This window comes from Bos javanicus, chromosome 6 (assembly GCF_032452875.1).
Source record: "Bos javanicus breed banteng chromosome 6, ARS-OSU_banteng_1.0, whole genome shotgun sequence".
NCBI lineage: Eukaryota > Metazoa > Chordata > Mammalia > Artiodactyla > Bovidae > Bos > Bos javanicus.
The window spans coordinates 65,108,052-65,134,001 of NC_083873.1; the positions used below are offsets into that span (position 1 = coordinate 65,108,052).

Sequence of the window (25,950 nt, forward strand, 5' to 3'; positions counted from 1 at the left end):
ACTTACCATAGTAATAAAAATTGCCTTGTTATTTTAACTTTCTGAAATTTAAAAGCATTTAATTTCAGTGATATTAGCAATAATAACAATGATTGGAAGAAGAAATAATTTCCATAATATTGCATTAAATTAAGGGAATAGATTGAACAGGAAAGCTGCAAGATTTCTGGTTAACAAATGGAATGATGAACTTGAGTCTATCTAAATAAAAGAAAATCATTTATTTTATTTAAGTTTCATGTAAATGTGACACATTTATGATAGAAGGGAGCTAATTATCTGGGTGAACTTTTTTTTTTTAACTTTACAATATTGTATTCGTTTTGCAAAATATCAAAATGAATCCACCACAGGTATACATGTGTTCCCCATCCTGAACCCTCCTCCCTCCTCCCTCCCCATACCATCCCTCTGGGTCGTCCCAGTGCACCAGCCCCAAGCATCCAGTATCCTGCATCGAACCTGTGTTTTCCATTGCACCACTTTCAAAGTGTTAAACAGACTAATGTTAACTATTCATGATCCTTCCCCCTAAAATTTCAAAGGAGATTTGGATTTTTTCTCTCACCCTATAACCTTTTTATTTTAAAAAGAAGGTTAAGAAACTGATAACGTTAAAATCACTACTATAAAATGTTAGTGTTATATCCCAATATAAAAAGTCACATTTACAGTAAATTCAATTCTTGTAAGCAAACATGTAATGAATGATTAGAGTACAAAAAAACCACAATTTTCAGATCAAATATATTTAAATTAATTTTAATAAGTACAAAAAAGATAACATTTAGCATTAATCTGCATGTGATTAATTAGGAATTTTTAAACAGCAAGCATACTGACACATTCAATAAAGGTCAAATTATTTTACATACAAAAAATAGTGACTTTTCCCAGTTACAGCAAGGTCACAAATTACAAATATTATTAGCTCTAGAATGATTTTTTTCAAACTAGAAAACCTACCATACAAGCATATTGTCACCTTAAAATCTCAGATTACTGAATGCTCAAAGTTTAGTGTTGGAACCTTGTCATGCATTCTCTATGCATGTAGTTGTATTATTAATACGTAGCAAGAGGAAAACATTCCTTTCCATTTTGTTTTTTACTTTTCTGATTTAGCAACAAATATGAAGCTTTCTTGTTTCCATGCATGTGACCTCTAATGGGAATATTTCATGAAAGGTCACAATCCTATTTGGAGCACCCTAAAACCTGAATATTTATCTGCTCAAAAGAATCTTTAAAAAATTAGATACCAATAAACTTGAAGTCAAGTGTGGAGCAGGTGTCCAAGATCTACAATCAAGCACTTATCCATGGATGGTAATGTTTAATTCATGAAAATTGTAACTCAAAGTTCAGTTTCATTTAGGTCTTTCCAATCATACATTAAAGTTCTTCACATATTATGCTGGGTTTAAAACACAGCCAACTGCTTCAACTATTGTGTTGAGTATTTAAAAATAAATAATTGGGACAAATTTTTATGTCATCATTCATCCCTAAAGTAATTCTGTGTCTAACACCTGTGTTTTGCTTTCCTAATACCATTTGTTTTCACAAATCAATTTTGTTGGAGTTACACTTATTTATCCAATAATATAAGCCTACTTGGGCAGCATGTTGTGGTAAACTAAGTCTTATAAACAAAGCATAAAAAACTTTTTTTATACCAACTAAGCTAATTTAACACAGTGTCAACACCAACATTTATATGGTGTCAGATTAGACTTCTTTCTATAAATAGTAATTTGCAACAAATTGATGAAATTAATAAATAATCCTTGAAGTTCAGTGACTTTGAATGTCATAGAACCAATAATATAGCAAATAAATTTTCTCCAACCCCTAAAATAACTGTCATTTTTTTAAGAAACGAGAAAAATAAAGAGGGAAGTGCTTAGTATTTTGTGTGCTTAATCAACTTCAATCTTTTTTATACATTATTATACCTATAGACCAAAAAAGAAAAATGTAATATATTGCCAGAAACTAAATTGCAACCAATGTTAGGGAATAGCTTCTTTCACAAAAAATGGATTCTTAGTTGCTTTACAATTTAAAAAAGATATAGAACTAATCAGTCACATATATAGATGACTTATTTGCAAATGATCAACAGACTATTAAATATAATAGAGGCCTTAACAAACTCCCATTGAGAAACTTGAAATTCAAAGATGTTTTTATCTTATCTTACAAGCACAATTGTTATATTATTTTAAATTTAATGGCTCAAAAGAGCCAACCAAAAATACATCAGAAAAACATTTACACCTTTGTATAAAGGATATTTCTAACTATGTGGGGTTCAAGACTAAATTCCAGTGAATAAATTTGTTGGATCTATTGAAAAAAACTATTCTATTAACTAAATTAATTATCAATTTAACAAGAGCTACATTTGGAAGTACATTCATTATAAAAGAAATTGTTTCTATTTCATAAATTTGTTTAAATTTCTCAAAATATTCTTTTATACTTGGAAAATACACACACCCACACACACCCCTATTTCTAATCAAAGCTAAGGCCTTTTTAAAGGTTCTTTGAGAGTATTACTATAAACTGGCACCTAAACCTATTCCTTGGCATTTCCTACTGGCAATCTTAATTTATGTATTAACTTCATCATAGAGAAAATGATTTGAAGTGGAGTATATAAGTATTAAAAAAAGTTCTTTATATAAACTGGCAAAATAGAATATTTGACCTAAATAAGGTTGAAAACTGTGATCTAAATATGTTGGATAATTAAGAACTTTTGAGAAAGTGATATAAACTTATAAGAAATAAACTTTAATTACCTTTCCAAAATGCCTTTCACATGAACTTAATCTATCTTAGTATTTTAATCATGATGCTTACCTTAATAGACTCATGATTGTTAAATATCTCTGTATATATTTATGTATGTATAATTTCTCACTTTTTTTAGGACTTAAAAAGGGAAAGTGCCTCATTAGGTTTAACTAGCAATAAAAATTTTTCAAGTGGGTTTTTCTCTTTGAATTTTTTTCCCTTTTTTTGAGATCTTAAATTCATTTTTGAATTTGATGAAAATATGAGTGTATAAATATTAATGAAAAAGATTAGTATCTTACATATAAATGCAAGATTATGGATATTAAGAGTTTTATTAAATATTGAATTTCATTTTTAAAGCATGAATTCAATAGAGAAAAATATCATTATTTGTCTTATCCATACTGTTATGAGTGATTTTTAAACAGTGTCTCTGGTCTCTAAGTATGCAAGTGTTAAAAAATAACCATACCCCTTCCCAGTTTTAATTTTATGCTTCTGGATACTTTGGATTAAGAAGAGGTAAACCCAAGGTTGCCAGAGACCTAAATTAAAAGGAAAATAAGTGCATTACAGGGTAGCAATCAATCAACTCATAATTTGAAATTCTGATTCTTTTTATAGGCAAAAAAAAAAAAAAATCTGAGAATTGCTTCAAAAATATGCAGATGGATATAGGAATGCCAGAAGACTAATAACAGGAAAACCAATATAATAAAGCTATTAATAAGGTCCCCAATTTCAAACGAGTCATAAATATTTTGGTATTTCACAGGCACTGTTTGAGTGTAATAAGTATGAAGCATTTGAAAAAAAAATTTTTTTGATAGATGCTGAAGAACCATGACTTTGCAGAAGGTGGACCTGAGCTACTTCGCTTATCCTCACATTAGAATGATGACAGGCCATGTCAAAGTACAATATCAACAGACTCCATACAGCTTTGGGGCCCTTTTAGGATCTATGACATCATGGCAGAGTTGAGTTCCTTCAACCAGCAATATGAAAAGAGCCATATCATGAAAACTTTATATATATGTATATATACCAAAAAAGTATAAGTGAAATGATAGCTTTTGTGCTCTTTTTAAATAAACAATGAACTATTTTAAAAAAATTGGCAATGTGGCTCTAGGGGATCACTTATCCAAACCTGAGATAAATTCGAAATAGATCCCTGAAAAAATTGCTAAACATTAAGACTGGCACTTTAAAAATCACTGAAGTTTAAAAAAATTATTTAATGGTTTTATATTAGTTCCATTTTCTATTCAAACAAATATAAACAGAAATAGAAGCAAATAGCAAAACAGCCACCATCTTAGCACACTCGTGATCTCATAACTCATTAATCAATTCTCAGTGATAAATTAACTTATATATTATATTTGGTCTTTGATTTAAAGTCTTTTACAAGAATGAGATGCACTTTGATTTTCAACTAAATTCTGTGGACATGATATGAGTGGTATTAACACCATCCCCATGGAATGGAAAATAGTAGGAGGTAAAAAATATTTGTTGAACAAATATTAGCTTAATCAGAGCAGTAACTATACAATAATGAGATTATATCTCTATATATGTACATGTATTTATCTACATTTTGTACATACCATAATTATTTATGTCAATATACAACTGCATAAAATAATAATGATATTATAGGCCAAAGAGACCATTGTTACTTTATTTAAAATGTTTTCTGAAGTTATGAATCTTATTTTTAATAAATCCATGTCACTTTTATTTTGTGTTTTTAAAAGGATTCATGGAAGGGAGAATAATTGTAAAGATCCTTGTTCTATAATTTAAAATCCTTTACCATGGCGCATCCTCCCTCTCTCCAGCAAGACTAAAGCTTCTGCAATTTATCTAAACTTTAAAAGGCTAAGAAGTGTGTTTAAAAAAAAAAAAAAGAAAGTTAAAGAAATAATAGAAAACCCTGATCCACATGACTGGACTATCTCAACTGTCAAGATGTTATCAGGCTCAAATAAGATTTTAACAATTGAAACTAAAAATAAAAATAAAAGTAATGATAACTTTTCTGGTCAATCTACCATAAATTTTAATAAACAGGTACCATCAATGTAAGAGCAGCCTTTTGCAAAGGTATAGATGAGTTTTTTCTGTTGTCCTACAGAAACTGCTATTTACAAATATTTTTACATATGTACATATTTATAAATTTATAATGTATAGTCACACATTAAGGGGGAAAGGTAGAACTTATAAGAACAATATTTTAAAATGTTTAATAATACATACCATACAAAGCATTTTTATTGCTTGCCTTCAAGCATTGTGTACTGTCTTAGACTACTGCACCCTTCCCTAAACCACCTGGAAGAGCTATGATATATTTAAATGTGTAAGAAAATAGGATAACTTCCATTGCAGTATATGAATAAAGTGCACTTTAAAAAACTATTTAGATGACCAAAACAGTGCTTTGGAAGGGAATTAAACAAATGCATTTATTGGCTCATGTAACAAGTTTATTTTATTAAAGATTATGGATTACCTTTTGTGAGGGAATTTTTAATGTCAAGGCTGTCTTCATGGCAAATTCTGTTAATAAGATGCATTTGTGACCTTGGTATTAATACAATCATGCAAAGCACGTAACAGAATCACACTGAAACAAAAAAAAAAAATGAAAAAAATAAAAATTATAAACGAGGCAACGGAATAGCAGTTTTTGCTGTGATTTTGCTTGTTTCCATAAGATAACTCCTTTTATTGATTTTATGAACATACCTATTTATGCACTATACTGAAATACTGTACAAAACTGCAAGAAATGCCACTATTTGACTACTTATGTCTCTACAAAAACACCATCATAAAGGTGTATCTATTAGTAAAAGTCAACTAATAACTGCTAATGTATATGTGAGTCAAAAGGATTTTAAGTTTGCCCAAAATGTTGAGTCTGATAACATGAGACACAATAATTTCTGTAACATATTTCAGGGGCATAAAGAGTATTTTAAATTCTAAAAGGAAAATGAATTTTGCTCATTAATAATTAGTAATTATATAAAATTGAAAACTGTAGTTTCTAATTTAGCTAATATTTGTGTACATATCCTAATTGAGCTAATGGTGGGTGTGTGTGTTTTGTTTGTGCATGTGAACTAATCCACAATCTGTTGGTGATGCTTTAAAGTTTCAGTTTAAAAATGTTCAACTCTTACCAAAACCTCTTCTCGTATACAAAGCTGCAAATTTGAGTCAGAGAAATTTAAAGTTGCAATTTACAAAAGCAGAATTTACATTAATTCTTATCTGAAAGAGCTGCTTTCAAGACAAAAAATGTGCCAATTAACTGCCCTGTTCTTTGTAATTAGTTGGCTTCTGAGTCCTGGTGAGAAGAAGCCTTAAGGCAGAATTTGCAGTAAACAGGAAAGGAGAGAATCGTATAAGTGCTCATATATACTCTGTGACACCTATGAATTCTCATTGGTGGGAGTTTTTGGCACAATTTTCTAATCCAGTATGAATGTTGCTCCACAGCAGCCAAACTGGATGTCTTTTCCAGCTTCCAGCACCAAGAAAATTTAGCTGATCAATTTCAATGCAACACATTCCTGCAAATACTAAGACCTATTTATCATCTTTTTTTTTAAATTTAAGGTAGTTTCCAATGATTAAAATAATCTGGAGGATTTCAATTATTACTTTCAAATAAACTCTGATGTGAAACATGTGATGACCATGGCATTCCACTAGTTATTAAATCCTAGGCATACCGAACATCTTGTCAGGGTGATTCATAATTATTTGAACTTGTCATGCCATAGTATGTACATGGCAATAGATACTAAACAAAGTAATTAAAAGCTGATTTCAAATCTCTAGTTTTTCTTCAGATGTGTGCTAAGTTTCCAATTATATTAGCAGGGATTCTGAGCACTCGAGAAGGGAACTGATGTTGCAGATAGGAGGTTCTGTTATTTAGAGGAATTCATCTTGGAAAGACAATGTTATTTTACTCTACAGGTAACAGTAGAAAATACTCCTATGTAAGACCTAAATCAAAAGGGTACATAAAGGGTGCTATAGGATCTCCATTTTCATTGCTGTTAGAATAAGAGAAAATAAGTCAGATCACCTGAAATCTACTTTAGACCAATTCCAAGGGTAAATCTTTTAAAAAGGCAATGGCTCATTGGGCATGGGGTGCCTTCTGCCATGAGTTAGCAAATGCGTGTCTCCATTAGAGGTCTATAAGCTATAATGCTATATACATACTGTACATGTTGGTTCACAAATTAGCAGTTATTAGTCAGACTGTACATGGCAAAACAAACCAAGTTTAATGTTGCTATACATCTCAAAGACAACCTGTGCCTAGAATCAAGGACTGACCCCTAATACAGGTTCTCTGTTTAAATATGTGGCCCAGTAAACTAAATTAAATGTACCAAACAAAACTGGGAAAACTATTCTAGACATTCTGTCAATTTTGCTAACGCTATTGAAGGTCTTCTTGGCTTCGGCTGGCTTGTTTTCCGGTTTCTTGTTGGGTTCTGGAGTGGTTGCGCTCTTGGAGATGGTGGAGAGAACTGGGTCTTTTGAAAGATTCGGGGCATAATTGGCAACAGCCACTGCATAAGCGTTGTTCTGTATCATCACAGAGGCTTTTTCTTTTTTCTATTGAAAAAACACAAGAATTAACAGAATGTGGATTAAGACTTCTTAATATTTTCCAAACTCCAGTTTCAAATCCTGAAGAAAAGTATTTTGATAAGCATCATCATACATTAGAAGGAAGGAATTTAGGGAAATAAATGGAGTTAATTAAGTCCTAAAACCACAAGGGTGAGGAAATCCCCAGAGTAAATCAATGGTACCATTTTCCTGGAGAACCATTTCTTGTTGTTTACATAGAACACTTAAAATACAACTTTAACAAAATGATACAACATTTTTGACTCTTATATTTACTGAAATATTCATTGAATGAATGAGTGAGTGAATAAATGAAATATAGAAATAATTTAACAAGAGGAATGATCATCTGCAGCGAATGCTCTCAAATTTTGCATTGAAAATTTAATTTCTTTAATTTCATAATAGGATATCTTCCCTTCATATCAAAATCATATAGGAATGCTTTTACTCAATGGTAGAAAATTGTATCCATATACAGATGGTAGTGTAATAAATACTAAAGACATTAAAGGAAGATGAAACACAAACATTTGGATTTCTGCCTAGCTCATCTACATCCTGTTTCTCCTTAAATTTCCCTGTCCAATTCTCACCCACTCTGGTCTGGGCCACAGTTTTCTCCTGCTAGGACCAAACAGCATTCCTTTGTGCTTTCCCAGTTGGGAGATAATTAGTCAAATTACAGCCCCCATGGGGATTTTTTAAGACTTAAAATGGATGGTGTCATTTCTGAGCTTAAGTCTCATTTAAGAGACCATCTCATGGAACTTAGAATGAAATCAACACTTCTTACCATGGTGTCTTTTTTTAATTCATTATACATCAGTCTCATAGAAATCACTTGTATTCAGAGGACCGTTTTGCTTGGTGCCTTTGGCTATGCTACCTCTGATAGTGAGTATAAAGTAAGTAATAGGGATTTACTATTTACTAGTAAGACAGGGATAAAGTAAGTAATAAAATAGTTAATCCCACTAAAGGAATTGTAAGTAAAGAAAAAAGTATGAGACCCCTGCAAATTAAGGATCTTTCTAGAAAGCAGGTTGGCTTAACCACAAAACCAACCAGGCTTGCTTAGCAATAAAACCAAGCAACAGAAGCATGAGACATGCCCCCAAACAATTAAACAATTTTGGCATGAGACCCACATCCTGCCCAGTGAGCTTAATAAATTAATGATTCCTGGGACACACTCTTCTCCATACACTAAAAACAAAAATATAAGGAAAGGGTAACATTATACTAAAACCTGAGATGATTTACCATTTTTAGGATGTGTTGCCACCTTTTTACTCATTTCCATTGTGCCATGACAATCCGGGCTTGACCATGTAGGGACAAGAAAACTCCCCTTCCCGACATGGAGGAGGAACTAATGATGGAAATATCATGTTTATTCAAAAAATGAAGAATAAGGTGATCTTCACCCCCTCCCCTCTCTTCCTTTGATTATAAAACTGTAGCCCACTGAGTCCCTGGGGTATGGCACCCTCTCACCTGCCCACTTTTAAGTCTCATGAACATCTTATTCTAATGAATCGCTTCTTATCTATCACCCTGCCTCTCACTGGATTCTTTCTGTACATAGACTTAAAGAACTGGAGCTCCCCAGAACATCTGAAGCGCCACCTAGTGGTTTTACTTCCTCATCCTGGAATGGCTTCTCTCCATCCCATTTTTCCCTATGATCCGTCTCCTCTCATATTATGGTCTTGGTTTAAATGTTATTTCCTCCAAAAGGATCCCTAACCACTCTATCTAAGGCCATCCTTGCTCCCCATCGATACTCTCTCAGAGCACCCAGTTTATTTCCATCATGGCATTTTTTCAAAATGAGTAAATTCTTTCTTTAATTGTGTGATTATCTGATTGACACTCTTCTTATTAGAATCTAAGGTCAATGAAAGTTGGTGCTGTATCTGTCTTTTTCACCATCATAACCTTAGCCTGATTCCTTCTATGAGGTAGGCACATAACATATAGCCAAATTAATGAAACCTGAAAATATTTACTCAATATTACATAACACTATTTAATAAAACCTGAAAAACTATGTAACTGTAGTTCTGTACTAATATAAACACACTATTAGTTACCTGAATGCAAACAAATTTGAGGTAGCAATGAATTAAGCAAAATAGTACATAGTTGACCTAGAACAATTGAACTAGAACAGAATTTAGAGTATCAATATTTTGAATAAGAAAGTGAAAGTCACTCAGTCGTGTCTGACTCCATGACAATACAGTCCATGGAATTCTCTAGGCCAGAATACTGGAGTGGTTAGCCTTTCCCATCTCCAGGGAATCTTCCCAACCCAGGGATGGAACCCAGGCCTCCTGCGTTGCAGGCAGATTCTTTACCAGCTGAACCAAAGGGAAGCCCAAGAATACTGGAGTGAGTAGCCTATCCCTTCTCCAAGGGATCTTCCTGACCCAAAAATTGAACTGGGGTCTCCTGCATTGCAGGAGGATTCTTTACCAACTGAGATATCAGGGAAGCCCCACATAGTGTAAATTAACAGATTTAGAGCACCAACTGACCTACAACAGAATTTCGAGTATCAATATTTTGAATAAGAATCCTCAAAATGTTCAAGTGAAATTAAAAAAGGCCCCTGAAATTTCAGGAGGATTTGTAAACAGGCCTGCATTTCCTGTTCTTCACTGTCATCTGGTTTCTCCCTCACCTCTTTCCCTTGCTGATAAGGCATTCTCCCAGACTTGCTAGGAGCATAAAAGAAAAAGGATGAGAGATTATCATTTGTAGCTTTATGAAAGTTATAAAACAGCTTTTCCCATGTTGCATATGGGAAAGCATATACCTGCAGTAAAGATAACTAACAGCTTATGAGCACTAGGATATGTCAGGTTGAGCGTTAAGCCTAACATGTCATTGGTGACAAAATTCACTACTGGCTAAGAAACAAGTTCTATATTGTAACTCCAAGTTACACAATCAGAAATGGAAGCTAAAGAGGCTTTATGACAGGACCAGGTCTCCTGTCTAACAAGTGACTGAAAAAGTACACAAACTTAAATGTGTGTGGCTTCCAAGCCTCTGCTTTCAACAGTCTGATATGTGACTTTATCTTTGGGGAAGCTGTGTGAGCCCTGGCAGTGCTTCTTCTCAAAATATTTCAACTGGAGTTTATATCACTAGGTCAGTATTCTAAAAGACTTTAACCCATATGTCTTTAACCCATAAAGTTCTAACATATAGTGTTTATATTATTGCAATTATACCTCGCTATCACTTAAAATGACATCTAATTGCAGTTATAGAGAATTTGGACCTTGGGAATGTTTTTTAAACTCTCCTTGCTTCAGCTTCTAGTTTTAAAAGAGAGATAATTATACCAAAGCCATACTGAACTGTTGTGAGGATCAAATTCACTAATGTGCATTTGAATTACATTGAAAACCATAACCATTTAGTGGAGTGGAGTGCTGGTTATGGGCTTTCCAGGTGGCTCAGTGGTAAAGATCTGCCTGCAATGCAGGAGTCTTGAGTTCGATCCCTGGGTTGGGAATATCCTCTGGAGAGGAAAATGGCAAACCATTCCACTATTTTTGCCTAGGAAATCCCAGTGGAGCCTGGTGAGCTACAGTCCATGAGACAGCAACATGACATGACTTAGCAACTCAACAAGAGCAAAGATGATTTTGTGGAAGAGAGATGTTCAAGTTGGGTCAGGAGTTATGGTATAGGGTTAGTCATTTATACAACAAAAACATAAAATGTAAAATATCCTTTGTTGTAAGAGGAATCTATTGGAGAAGGCAATGGCAAGCCACTCCAGTACTCTTGCCTAGAAAATCCCATGGATGGAGGAGCCTGGTGGGCTACAGTCCACGGGGTCGCCATGAGTCGGTTGCGACTGAGCGACTGAGCGACTGAGCGACTTCACTTTTCACTTTCACGCAATGGAGAAGGAAATGGCAAGCCACTCCAGTGTTCTTGCCTGGAGAATCCCAGGGATGGCAGAGCCTGGTGGGCTGCTGTCTATGGGGTCACACAGAGTCAGACACAACTGAAGCGACTTAGCAGCAGCAGCAGCAGCAGCAAGAGGAATCTATAGATAGAAACTGTACTGCTGTTGCTGCTAAGTCGCTTTAGTTGTGTCCGACTCTGTGTGACCCCCTAGATGGCAGCTCACCAGGCTCCCCGTCCCTGGGATTCCAGGCAAGAATATTGGAGTGGGTTACCATTTCCTTCTCCAATGCATGAAAGTGAAATGTGAAAGTGAAGTCACTCAGTCATGTCAGAAACTGTACTAACTCTTACCAATACGATTCCTGCCTCCCACTTGAATTCCCTTCAATTGTACATAAATACACAGGAGACACTAAAAATATTTAAGAAACTCTAGAGCAGAAGCATCAACAAATCAAAACAGATACTCTGACCAGTCTGAATGGACATCAGCTATAAAAACCCATACGGGCTGTCCTAGTCTATATCAGCCTAGTATCAGTTTTTTATATCTGTATGTTGATGTTCTTTATTTCATCCCAACCAGTACTGGACATTAAAATAAGCAGTGTTAAAAATCATTCTAACATATGTTCAAAACTTTTCTTATCATTCCAAAGGACAGAATTTCATCATACTTTCTCTTCACTGTTCAAAGTATAGCTCCAATTTCTGAATATCAGTATAAACTTCAGAGGTAGACTCAAGAGTTCAAAAAGATGATGGGTTTTGGCTTCAAAATGTTCCCTTGGAACTTGGAAACTTGAGTGTTTTCAAACCCAGTAGCAAGGAAAGTACAACAGCCATGAGTACTATTTCTAGTTGAAACTCAGTAGCTTGCACCTATAATTTCATACCAATTTACTGAATGAAGGTCAGGGCACCTCACAGGGCTAAACATCTATTCCTAGCCACAGCTCTGTAAAGCCTTTCTAAATCAGACTCTTACAAGATCTTGTTTTCAAGGATATAATAACTTCCCTTCACTACATTTGAAAATGATTACCACAAATCTGTCTTAAAGCAGATTGTTCCTACAGATTTAAAATTTAAAACATGGGTATAGGAAAAAAAAAAAAAAACAACTGTTAAAATCATAGCTGACTTCTACTAATTCGTAACTTAATTCTCCATGCAAGATAAGTTGCTTCAGTCACATCCAATTCTTTGCAACACTATGGACTGTAGCCCCCAGCTCCTCTGTCCACGGGGATTCTCCAGGCAAGAATACTGGAGTGGGTTGCCATGCCCTTCAGGGAATTTCCTGACCCAGGGATCAAATCCATGCCTCTATGTCCCCTACATTGGCAGGTGTGTTCTTTACCAGTAGCACCATCTGAAGCCCAACTTAATTCTAAGATCTTCTAAAGCAGAGTACATAGATTAAGTCCACATAATATGTTCTATTACTGTTATTTGTAAGACACAGATCTGCCAGTAATAGTATCAAAGAATATCCATACTCTAGGCCATTACTAGCAGATATTACTTTGTCCTTTTCATTACTAAGTGAAAGTGAAATCCTTCAGTCGTGTCCGACTCTTTGCGACCCCGTGGATGGTAGCCTGCACCAGGCTTCTCTGTCCATGGGATTTTCTAACTTCCATTTAAAAGAATCAAGTTTATAGACATCATGCTATGAAGTCTTCTTTGAATATCAGGCAAACCTCTGATCAAGCCAGATGATCAGCATGCTAACTACTTGGGCCACGTCATTTTGACCCCACACACCAATTTTACTTTATTTATTTCAACCCTTGACTTATGCTAAAAGCCTGAGACCCTTGAAAAGAAATAGGGCAATGAATTCTACTGTTATATGAAAATACTCACTGCCATGAGATATATTTTTAAAGCTTGTGTCCCTAGATTAAAAAGTTTTGTTTCTTTTGAGAACTAGGTGAGCCCTGATAGCTCATACTATCTAATTGCTTACAGACTAATTTTACTAATTCCATATGTCTACTCTAAGGTTCTTAGGTAAGTCACCTATACATTTTGATGAATAAGGCAAGATATGGCTGAAAATATAAGTAAAGAAAATAAAGTTAAGTCTGAAGAATAAAACCAAATGGAAGCAGGATGAGGGAAATGAAGGCAATTTGGCACTGCTCATTTCTGTTAATTTTAAGTGACTTAATTCATTTTGCCACCAATACAGGGATGATTGAATTATCTCACCAGAATTCTTACCCATTATATTTCACTAGACTTCTCCACCTATATATGCCACTTTACTTAAGACATAAAATATCCAGAAATGAAATCAGGTTACTTTCACTCCCAACCTAATCCTGTACATCCTCCTATCTGTGAATGATACCCTGAACTGTATTTCCTAACCGGTGAATGATACCACAATTGAGCTAGCAGCTGCTAATCAAGCCACACCAGTCCCCTAGTAGGATCTGTTTTATACTGACTCAGCTCAGAATCACGTCTATTGGGACATAATAACCTACTGAACAAGCGCCCCTTGCATGTGCTTCCACACACCTCAGTGCTTGTCTCTGTAGTGGCACACAAAACTTTTTCACTTCTTTTCCTCTTTTACTCCTTGTAAAAGCTTATAAGCTCCTTGAAGGCAGAGATTGGGCAATGCAGAGCTTCTAGCAAGTTCCTAGCACAGATCAAGCTTAAAAAAATGTTTGCTTCATGATAAATGAATGACATCTACTGGAATGATATATATAAGTATATATAATGCATATAACCATATATTTTGTAGAGTACAATAAGTATTTATTAGGTTGACAGAAATGGATTCTAATAGTGTGTTCTACAATTATATTATCTAATTATCCCTAAAGTCCTCAATTGCACCATCTATAGATGTAGAAGAGTAGGAAATAATAAAATAAGCTCAATTGAAAAATAACACTCTGGAATTTCCACATATGTGTGGAAATTGTTTTACTTGCGGTTGAGACATATAAAAGAGAAGCAGGAAAATATGGTTATACACTAAAGCAGTAAATGACTTATTTTTATACATTATCCACGGAAAAAAGAAAATTATGCTGCTATAGATCTGTTGATGCTGTTACTTAAGTGGAATGAGAAGGAATTATAATACATACTATTAAACTTTCTATTTTTTAAAGGATGTTTTATAAGAATCAGAATATCCTGAGGTTAAGTTCAGTCTGGGAAACTCCCAATTATAAAAATCAAACTGTCTTACACCATTGTGGCAAATCAATCTGGGTTTTCTTAGAGTATTAGATAAAATGATGCATTAGTAAATTGAGTAAACACTTTAGCTAAAATGTAGACACTTAGTACTGAAATGACCTACATATAAATGAAAATAGCAATCACCGTTTCAGAGTTGGAAAGAATCTCAGGGAGTGTCCCTTAGCATAAGGAAATAGAGCTCTCATAAATATAACACTAAATACAATAGTCTTTGGAGAAAACCCCCTGTTTCCAAAGTGGCAACTCTATGCTCTTCCTATATACAATGTTGCTTTTTTACAGTCATTGCGGCTACTAGAAAGCCCATTATTTGTAAAAAAAACAACATGCTCCCTAATTAGATAATGGTATTGTTATTTGTCTGCTAACCATCCTAAGAAAAGTGATACTTACAGAAGATTGTTTGAAGGTTATACAGTCCATCCACTTCTCTAAGTACTCTAAAGTCTTTCCTTGGATAAAATGGTGCCATAAGAAAGCTATATACTTGGACCATATTAGCTTAGCTCCTTGAAGAATTGCCTTCACTGAGTTGTAAGTTAATGTAATGCCTTCAGCTTTTATTGAAGGGGACTACAAGAAACATCAATATGAAATTAATTACTGCATTTATTGGGAAAATGCTGACATTATTGCAATAGCACCCAACTTTTTCTATATAGTGTTGGATTATTTGCTAAGTCATGTCCGACTCTTGCAACCCCATGGACTGTAGTCTGCCAGGCTCCTCAGTCCATGGGATTCTCCAGGCAAGAATACTGGAGTGGGTTGCCATTTCCTTCTCCAGGGGATCTTCCTTACCAAGGATTGAACCCTGGTCTCCTGCATTGCAGGCAGATTATTTACAACTGAGCTATAATGGAAGCCCTTTTCTAATATAAAACCCATATTATATTGTTTAAAAAAGAGAATTCAGTATAGGATTTTTTTTTCCTGAGGAAATTTATACTTCCATTTTTTGGTTGAAGGGAAATAAGCTTCCCCCTATGGTTCATTCTCACAGCCAAGAAGCTTAGAATTTGGATCTTAGCTATTCTAGCTATGGACTGGGCTTACTGGGTAGCTCAGCTGGTAAAGAACCTGCCTGCAATGCAGGAGACCCTGATTCAATTCCTGGGTCAAGAAGTTCCCGTGAAGAAGGGATAGGCTTACCCACTCCTGTATTCTGGTCTGGAGAATCCCCATGGACAGAGGAGCCTGGCAGGCTACAGTCCATGGGGTTGCAAAGAGTGGGACATGACTGAGTGACTAAGCACAGCACACAGCACAGATATGGACTACAGTTAATATTCTGGCCCAAATGGTGGACATATTTGCAGTCTATTTTCCTTCATCCTGATTTTCTACTTCTATTTATATAATATTATAATAATTTAAGTACATACATTCTTTTGATAGACTGTCTGAAATGCTTTTGGAACAAAGAAGGATCTTAAAAAATACAAACAGATGAATAAAAACACTTAAAATGTGATGCAATGTGATTACCATGGAGTGAATCCCAAAATAATGGCACAGTTCATGTTAATTTGGATATTATGGTGCTATGTCTGTGTTTTCAGTAATTTAATATGTAGTGTATTTCCAAAGAATATGTTTTTCTTGGCCAGTGTAAAACCACTGACTCATATTTAGAAGAAAACACAGTCTTAAAAGAGTAAAGGTATATTTTAAAATTTAATTCAAAGAGCTATATGCTAAACACTATGTTAGGTATTAGCAAAGAAATAATGAATAAGAGGAGAATAAAACCATTCTCCTCTATACCATATAACTTACTGTTAGCTTTGTTTATAATAAAAGTATAATGTAATGAGGTTACATAAAAGGAATTTGTGGCAAGTACTATAAAAGCATAATGGTGGTGGCAATTACGTACAATTGGATAGGTCTTAGGGAATAAGTAGTTCATCAGTTAGGAAAGAAAGGAGAGGGCATTTTAGCAAGAGGGATCAACATATCTAATGTCATGGAGATGGGAAGAGGCATGGATAGTTGGGGATGTTTTTAATGGCTAGAGGAAGAATATGAGCATGGACTTCAGATCTGTTCAATCCTGGATTCACCATTTATTAGATGTGTGATCTTGAGCAAGTAACTTTACTTGATGAATCTTACATTCCTCATTTTGACACAGCGATATTCCCAGGCACGTAGTGGTAAGTGCACAATAAACAGCAAAATACTTTCTTATCATTCATGACGTAAACAAATGTATCAGAAAGCTATATATTTGGGCCATATTAGCTGAGATGCTTGAAAAATTGCTTTCAGCAATTCATTAAAGAGCTAAAAAATAAATGATCATATTTCTGTTTTAGAAAGATACCAATGGAACTACTGTACAGAATGGATTAAAAGGAGACATGATTAGAGATAATGAGGAATAAACAGACTGAAAATAATGAAAGGTGGTAAGGACATGGCCTGTGGACATACACATAGGAAAATGGACATTTACAGCTGATTAGATCTCAAGGGATGCTTTCAAGTTGTCGGTATGTGAAACTAGGTTTTGCCATGAACTGAGATACATATGAAAAAATAGGCACTTAGGACATTTTATTTTTTGGTTGCTTGCTGTTTCTTTCATCTTTTAAAAGAGATATGCAAAGATTGACAAATCATGTTCATGTAGAACATGGGTGCCTGTTGGATATATGAACCTGGAAGTTAAAAGAAAGGTATAATAACTGTGGAAGGTAAGATAAAGGTGTGCGCTGTGGTTATGCTTTGGTTATGCTTACTTAATTACACCACATTTATTGAAAATGAATATGTATAGTAAGCCCTGTACAAAGGGCCAAAGATAAATGATTTATTAAAATAAATGTGGTCATTGTTACCATGAACAGTGAAGGAGCTAAGACTTAAGCATGCAATTGTAAGCTCTAATAAAGAATGAAATGCAAAAGAGCAGGATACTATACATACTTATAAAATGATCTAATTTTTCAGGGGTCAGGGGAGCAAGTATTCAGAAATTTCCTGAGGACTGGGCTTCCCTGATAGCTCAGTTGGTAAAGAATCTGCCTGCAGTGCAGGAGACCCCAGTTTGATTCCTGAGTCAGGAAGATGCCCTGGAGAAGAGATAGGCTATCCATTCCAGTTCTCATGAGCTTCTGTTGTGGCTCAGCTGGTAAAGAATCTGCCTGCAAAGCAGGAGACCCGGGTTAGATCCCGGGGTTGGGAAGATCCCCTAGGGAAGGGAATGGCTATCCACTCCAGTATTCTGGCCTGGAGAATTCCATGGACAGTATAGTCCATGGGGCCGCAAAGAGTTGGACACGACTGAACAATTTTCACTTCACTTCACACTGGTATTTGTGCTGAGGATGAGTAGGTTTTATCTATTTAGAGATAATAAACAATAGACAATGCATAGTGTGGCTAACATTCCTACAAATATTTTCAGTAAAATCCTTAAAACAAGAATCACATAGTAATAGCAAGAACAAAAAAAATACATTTAAATGACTGTCTTTGGGGATAAACAAGAGCAAATGCTAGGTAGACTGGACATACTCCACACTTAGGGAAAGAATCTCAAAGAATAGAATGAATAGTGGCAGCTGTCAAGATTTAAGGAAGGAAGGTGATATTCTAAGCCCTGTTTTAAAGGCCTGACAGAAGAGAAAAAGTTGCTGACTTGGACCTGAAATGGAGTCTTGGAGTATAACAGTATTCAATGAGTTCAATGGGAATCCCTTAAGAAAAATGAAAAATTATCTGGTTTGAAAATGTAGAGACTGGAATCCTTCAGCTACAGGACAATAAATAGAAAGATAACCTGATTACAGTGAGCTGAAAATTAAACTGAAAGGGAGAACATACACTTTACAAGCAATGCTTTCAAAAAGCTTGAATGGAAAAAGAAGAATGGGGAATCTGAGGATGGAGGAATGGGTGATAGAATCTGGAGAGAGTTTTGCTTTTTCCTTTACGGTAGATTAAGTATATTAGGCATCATCAGAAACTTACAGGAAGCAGTTGAAAAAGAGAAGATGGCTTTGAAGAAGTAAGAAAAGAAAATAATAATCGATGGTTTAGTATTGAAAAAGGAACAAGAGGAAAAGGAATCAAGAGATAAGGTAGAAGAATTAGTCTTGAGGAAGGTTCCAGAAGAATTTGGGAAGTTGAATAAATAGATACTTTCACATATGAAAAGGCATAAATATGTGAAGTTGAATTATTTGATCCTGCACTAAATTTTTAGATCGATAAAGTTTTGTTAACTAATTTCACACCTGAGGCAAAAAGTAGTGTGCAATCTTGTGCAAGATCACAGAGCAAGATAGGCTTTGTCTTCTAACAGAGGGCTCAAATGTAGCTTGAATATGAAGCAAGTGAGTTTATTTGTTTGTGAAAACTAACCTTAAAGATCATCAGAGCACAATCTACATATAAGCTGTATGTTAATACATATTTCTTTTTTCAAACATACAATATTAATATGAATCTCCAAGTGATTATCCTCATGAGACAAATTAATACTTGCCAGTTACCAAACCTTAAATAACTTTTTATATATGCTTTGGATTGACAGATCATTAAGTGCATTTACTCATGCTTACTAACTCCAAAAATGAGGACTTCCTCCAGCCTGGTTCAACTAAAAGGATCCCATTTTGGCCTATGGATAAAAACTTTGTATTTCAGGAAAATAACTGTTTTCCACTTAATTAAATCTAAGGAAAACTAAAACAGAGTAAATTGCACTGATTTTTTTTTTTTTTTTTAAGGCAGATGTGCTAGTTTGAGGCATTCCACTATGTATCCTTTTAGTTTTAAGAACCTGGTTATTTCCAATAGGGAAAAAAAAAAAAAAACCTCTCAAAATGTATTTGAATCATGAAAATGGATGAGTACTCCCTGATAAATTTACCACTGTAAAGTATTAAAAGATCTTCCATGCAGGCAAAGAAGTCTTGTCATTGCTATTACACTGCCAGATTTAATAGCAAAAATCAATTTATTCTTTTATTCAACAAAACTTTCTGCAGTGCCTACTAATTGCCTGACACTGCGTTTGGCACTCCAGCTATGCAAAAGTGGTTAACAAGCAAGGAGCCTGATGTAATGTTCCCTTTAACTTAACCACTGAACTTGAAACACTTAGAACTGAAATATCAAATTTTGTTAATTGTTCTCTTGCAAATTATGTTGGCGCATAAATGATTTCAACCAAGATTTATCTGCACTATATGTGATCTGATACGTGGATAGACTTAAATCTAGTATTTGTCTCTGTCAGATTATTGCTTTTAAAATGCATTATCAGGAATCTGGGTTTTTTTTTTTTTTTTGCATTTATAGGTACTTGTATTTTCCAAGTTCAGGGGTTGAGAAGGCATATTTTTTGATATGCCAAATCACAGTGTCAATTTGATTGGCACCTCAATGCATTAAAAATAAAATATCAATATATTTCTACATAGATTTACATCACAAACCACTATTTATCTTCTGTGATGTATTTGCAAAGCATTTTATCTTCAAAAAATGTTAGTATGAAAGTGCATGTGTAACTTATATAACTTAAAAGAAGTAACTGCATAGATAGCAATGAAAAAGCAGTATACTATATGGGGAATGAAAACATAAATCAACAATAAAATGTGATGGGAATGTTGAAATAACCTAAAAGTTAAGCATAGAATATTAATCAGATTTTCTTTAATATTTACTCACTGACTATTAGTATACAAAATATAGTTTATAAAATGAAATAAATCAGCACTTGTTAAAATTTTACAGTTTACAAAGTTAAGGGAAAAGACTATAATATCAATGTCAATATAATCATATAAATTAGAAAAAAATTATGTTCAAATAACTGAAAAGGAAAATCAGCAAGTATGTTGTTCCAAACTTAATGGAAGGGTATTCAGGTAGATACTTTGTAGAAAAGAAACCCTCCAAGTAGAACTTTTTATTATTATTGAGGAAACTTTATATCTCATTGTGATGTATACAAAGGCTCCTCTTAAGGCAGATTGAGAAAGGAAATAGCTATTTATCTGCACAAAACTCACACTTCCTTCAGTACCTGAAACCGAAAAATAGGCATCAATAATTCCCAAAGAAGTTAATCTTAAAGATAAATATTTTTTCTCTTGTGGAATAAATGAGCAACTGAAAATGTCTAGGCATTCCTACCTACTTACTTATTCAATACAATATGGGAGCAATTACAATCCCGCGAGTTTTTTTACATCCAAGCAACAGAGATGATACCCCCATCTCTGAAGAGTAACTCTGGAGTAACTCAGCCAACTGATAGGGCCTGAGATTCTATAATTGGTAAAATTAATGCCCACTTTTCTTTTCCGAATCTTTTTACTGGAAAGTGGTGTGGTTAAAGGCATGAACTTAATGGTCAGGCAGATCTGGGTTTAAGTAAACATTAACTTGTGTGAACTTGGGCAAGTAAGTAACTTCACTAAACTATACCTTCTTCATAAAAAATGAGTGAGTGAGTGAGTGAAGTCGCTCAGTCGTGTCCGACTCTTTGCGACCCAATGGACTGTAGCCCACTAGGCTCCTTGGTCCATGGGATTTTCCAGGCATGAATACTGGAGTGGGTTGCCATTTCCTTCTCCAGGGGATCTTCCCAACCCAGGGATCAAACTCAGGTCTCCCGTGTTGTAGGCAGACGCTTTACCGTCTGAGCTACCAGGGAAGTCCCATAAAAAAAGAGAGAGAATTAAAAAGAGATCCTAGTTATAAAGTAGTAAAGATTATATGAGAGAGCATATGTAGAAAACTTAGCAAGTGCTTGACACACTGTCAGAGCTCAACTGATGCTAGGAAGTGGTTTTAACAAAGTAATAATACCAGCACTTCTAAAGAATTTCAGGCAAGAGCATACTTTAAAAGAAAGCTTTATGTTTGAATGTTCTTAATGTCAAATTTGAGGAACAGTATCTGTTACAAGCTAAATGGGTTGAGGGATTCGCTTAATCACAGTTAGAAGGAAGTTCTCACTTACCTTGTCATTTACTACACTCTTTCCATCCCAAGCCCATCCTCTTTTGGTGAAGTAATTAACAGTTGCAAATTCAATTAGGGCAGAGAACACAAATGCATAGCAAACAGCAATAAACCAGTCCATGGCAGTTGCATAAGCCACTTTGGGGAGAGAATTCCGAGCACTGATGCTTAGAGTTGTCATTGTTAGAACAGTTGTTACTCCTGCAAAAAGATAGGAAGCAAAAACATCAACAAATACCAGTACGACAGCATTGGAAATATTTTTTTTTCCCAAAAGGTACTTTCATTGCCACCTTTAGTGACTAGAAAAGCAAACAAACAAAAGTCTTCTGAAAGAAAATACTGCAAAGTTAATTATCATAAATGGTTATTATACTTTTTTGAAGTGATGACTCTGAAATGCTTTGCTTTCTCATTTTTGTTTGTATGAATCTCCTTTTCCGCTTAAGTACCATTGAGGTTAGAAAGACTGGTGAAACTGAAGTAGAATTTCTGATGAGGAAAGCAGGTACTTGAAATTGACCCATTTCCCATTAACATTAATTTAAAAAATCCTTCACAAAGCTTCACATTAATTTGTTCATCATTTATTTGACTCATTCTAAGCAATGGACCGGTCATCCACACTAGTGATCACAACAGAACTATGATTAAGAAGTTCTTCATTCTAAGTATAGCTAGGCTAAGTATGAAATTTTCTAGACTGGCTAGTATTGTGAGGATGGAATTTCTTTAATAATGAAGCTTTGGCTTCCCTGGTGGCTCAGAGGTTAAAGCGTCTGCCTGAAATGCAGGAGACCCGGGTTTGATCCCTGAGTCGGGGAGATTCCCTGGGGAAGGAAATGGCACCCCACTCCAGTACTCTTGTCTGGAGAATCCCATGGACGGAGGAGGCTGGTAGGCTACAGTCCATGGGGTCGCAAAGAGTCAGACACAACTGAGTGAGTTCACTTTTCACTTTTCTTTCTCAGAATCTACAGAAAAATAAAACAAGCAACTAAATGCTATACCTTATAAAATATTAACCACTAATTTTAAGGAGTAGTTTATACCTCCGTTGTTTTAAAGAATGTCGTTCGGGGAAATCACAATGGTTAAGTAAAAAGAAAGCAATAACTCAGAAGACAGTCACAACATCAGTCAAAATGTCTACAGTTACCTGCTTTATCAGAGATTCAAGAGAGGATTAATTATGTACATGCATGCATGCATGCATGATAAGTCTCTTCATTCGTGTCTGACTCCTTGTGACCTCATGGACTGTAGCCTGCAAGGCTCCTCCGTCCATGGGATTGTCCAGGCAAGAATACTGGAGTGGGTTGCCATGCCCTTCTCCAGGGCATCTTTCCAACTCAGAGATCAAACCCATGTCTCTTACGTCTTCTGCACTGACAGGAGGGTTCTTTACCACTAGTGCCACCTGGGAAGCCCAATTATGTACACAGAGGATATATTAAATTAAAAGAATCAAAATGTTGGTGGAATGTTCATTCATATAATGAAATTCTTTTATATTTTATTCTTTTATATTTCCCTTAGGATAAATAAAACAGATTTTTTCCCACCATAGAGTTAACAATTCATAATAGCAATAATTCTATTTAATTATGAATGAATGAATTTGAGAATATGATGGTAGTAGTAAGAATGAAAGGTAGAAAGATAAATTTAGGTAAAAATAAATTTAGCTCACCTGCTGCTGAGTCAATATTATAAAACACATTTAAGAAATATATTGTGTTAACATGCAACAAACTGTGAAAGATTTTAGATGGTGTCTGCTTTTGAGAATTTGGTACAGTACAATAATTAAATAGAATACAAGACAGTTATACCCACACATACAAACAACAACCTATCCTCCCATGCACACACACATATATAAATGCAACTGACATGAAAATAAATTTAACTTCATCAGCAGTCAAGGGAAAAAAGCAATAATGAGATTTTTTTTTTTTTTTTACATGTGTTCCCCATCCTGAATCCTCCTTCCTCCTCCCTCCCCATACCATCCCTCTGGGTCATCCCAGTGCACAAGTCCCGAGCATCCAGTATCATGCATCGAACCTGGACTGGTAACTCATTCCATATATGATATTTTACGTATTTCAATGCCATTATCCCAAATCATCCCACCCTCTCCCTCTCCCAGAGTCCAAAAGACTGTTCTATACATCAGTGTCTCTTTTGCTGTCTCATATTCAGGGTTATTGTTACCATCTTTCTAAATTCCATATATATGCGTTAGTATACTGTATTGGTGTTTTTCTTTCTGGCTTACTTCACTCTGTATAATAGGCTCCAGTTTCATCCACTTCATTAGAACTGATTCAAATGTATTCTTTTTAATGGCTGAGTAATACTCCATTGTGTATATGTACCACTGCTTTCTTATCCATTCATCTGCTGATGGACATCTAGGTTGCTTCCATGTCCTGGCTATTATAAACAGTGCTGCGATGAACATTGGGGTACACATGTCTCTTTCAATTCTGGTTTCCTCGGTGTGTATGCGCAGCAGTGGGATTGCTGGGTCATAAGGCAGTTCTATTTCCAGTTTTTTAAGGAATCTCCACACTGTTCTCCATAGTGGCTGTACTAGTTTGCATTCCCACCAACAGTGTAAGAGGGTTCCCTTTTCTCCACACCCTCTCCAGCATTTATTGCTTGTAGACTTTTGGATTGCAGCCATTCTGACTGGCATGAAATGGTACCTTATAGATCAGCAAAATGTTAGCAAAACTTTGAAAGACTGATATTATCCTGGCACTGAAGATGATGTGGGTCAATGAAATTCTCTTTAGGGATTACAAACTGGTGTACTACATCTAAGAAATTGTTGCCTAATCTGAGGTCATAAAGATTTAAGCCTATATTTTCTTGTGAGTTTTATAGTGTTAGATCTTATATTTAGGTCTTTGGTCCTTTTTGAGGTGATTTTTTGTATATGGTAGATGTCCAGATCCATTCTTCTGCATATGGATAGTCAGTGGTCCCAACACTACTTGTTGAAAAGACTTTTCTTTCCCCATTAAATGATCTTACCACTGTTGATGAAATCAACTGATCAAAGATGGGTTTACTTCCGGACTTTTAATTCTTCTTTTTTTTCAAACTTGAAACTTTTTATTTTATACTGGGGTATATCCTACCAGTCCATTCTAAAGGAAATCAGTCCTGAATATTCACTGGAAGGACTGATGCTGAAGCTGAAACTCCAATACTTTGGCCATCTGATGCAAAGAACTGACATTAGGAAAGATCCTAATGTTGGGAAAGATTGAAGGCGGGAGGAGAAGGGGACAATAGAGGATGAGATAGTTGGATGGCATTACTGACTCAATGGACATAAGTTTGAGTAAGCTCTGGGAGTTGATGATGGACAGGGAAGTCTGGGGTGGTGCAGTCCATGGGGTCACAAAAGAGTCGGACACGACTGAGTGACTGAACTGAACTGATAGCCATTTACAATGTTGTGGTAGTCTCTGGTGAACAGTGAAGGGATTCAGCCATATATATACTGGACTTTGAATTCTATTCCATTCATCTACATGTCTGTCCTTACACAAAATTCACAGTTTTCATAACATAGCTTTAGGGTAAGTGTTGAAATTGGAAAGCATGAGTCCTCCAAATTTCTTATTCCTTTTCAAGATTATTTTAGCTATTCAGGGTCCCTTATACTTCCCTATGATTTTATGGTCAGTTTGCTCATTTTTTCAAAAAATGTCCTTGGAGTTTTGGTAGATATTGCATTAAATTCCTTGTTTGGGGAAATATTGCCATATTAACTATAATAAATCTTCTAATCCCCAAATGTGACATATCTATCCATTCTAATTGGACATACATATGTCATCTCCGTGTATTTCGAACTTCAATTCCTTTCAGCAACATTTTGTAATTTTCAGTTTATAAGTTTTTCACCTTTAAACTTAAATTTATTTATAGATATTTTCTTCTTTGGGCTGTTATGTAAATAGAAATACCTTTATTTCCATTTTAGATTATTCATTGCTAGTATATAGAAACAAAGCTGATTTTTTTGTGTGTATTGATCTTCTACCTGACATTTTCCTGACAACATTATCTCTAATAGTTTTTATGTGGTTTATTAAAAGTTTTCTATATATAAGAATATGCAACTGCATATAGAGTTTTATTTCTTCCTTTCCAAATTGGATGCCTTTTATTTGTTTTTCTTGCCTAACTTCCCTGGCTAATGCCTGTAGTATGATGTTGAATAGAATTGGTGAATGCAGACATCCTTGTCTTGCTCCTGATGTT

At 34.9% G+C, this 25,950-nt stretch overlaps 1 protein-coding gene across 2 annotated transcripts in view; it reads right to left on the minus strand.

Annotated features, from left to right (window-relative positions):
• Nucleotides 1-746: 746 nt before the first annotated feature.
• GABRA2 (gamma-aminobutyric acid type A receptor subunit alpha2) overlaps nucleotides 747-25,950 on the minus strand; it is a 149,632-nt gene continuing 124,428 nt past the window's right edge. Inside the window, exons 9-11 of one of the 2 annotated variants that reach the window (XM_061420064.1) lie at nucleotides 21,659-21,861; nucleotides 15,061-15,240; nucleotides 747-7,473 (exon numbers count right to left, since the gene is read on the minus strand). In XM_061420064.1, coding sequence (XP_061276048.1) covers nucleotides 7,177-7,473; nucleotides 15,061-15,240; nucleotides 21,659-21,861 — 680 coding nt within the window. In that variant the 3' untranslated portion in view covers nucleotides 747-7,176. The remainder of the gene's footprint in view (nucleotides 7,474-15,060; nucleotides 15,241-21,658; nucleotides 21,862-25,950) is intronic. The other variant, XM_061420063.1, reaches the window with a different exon arrangement.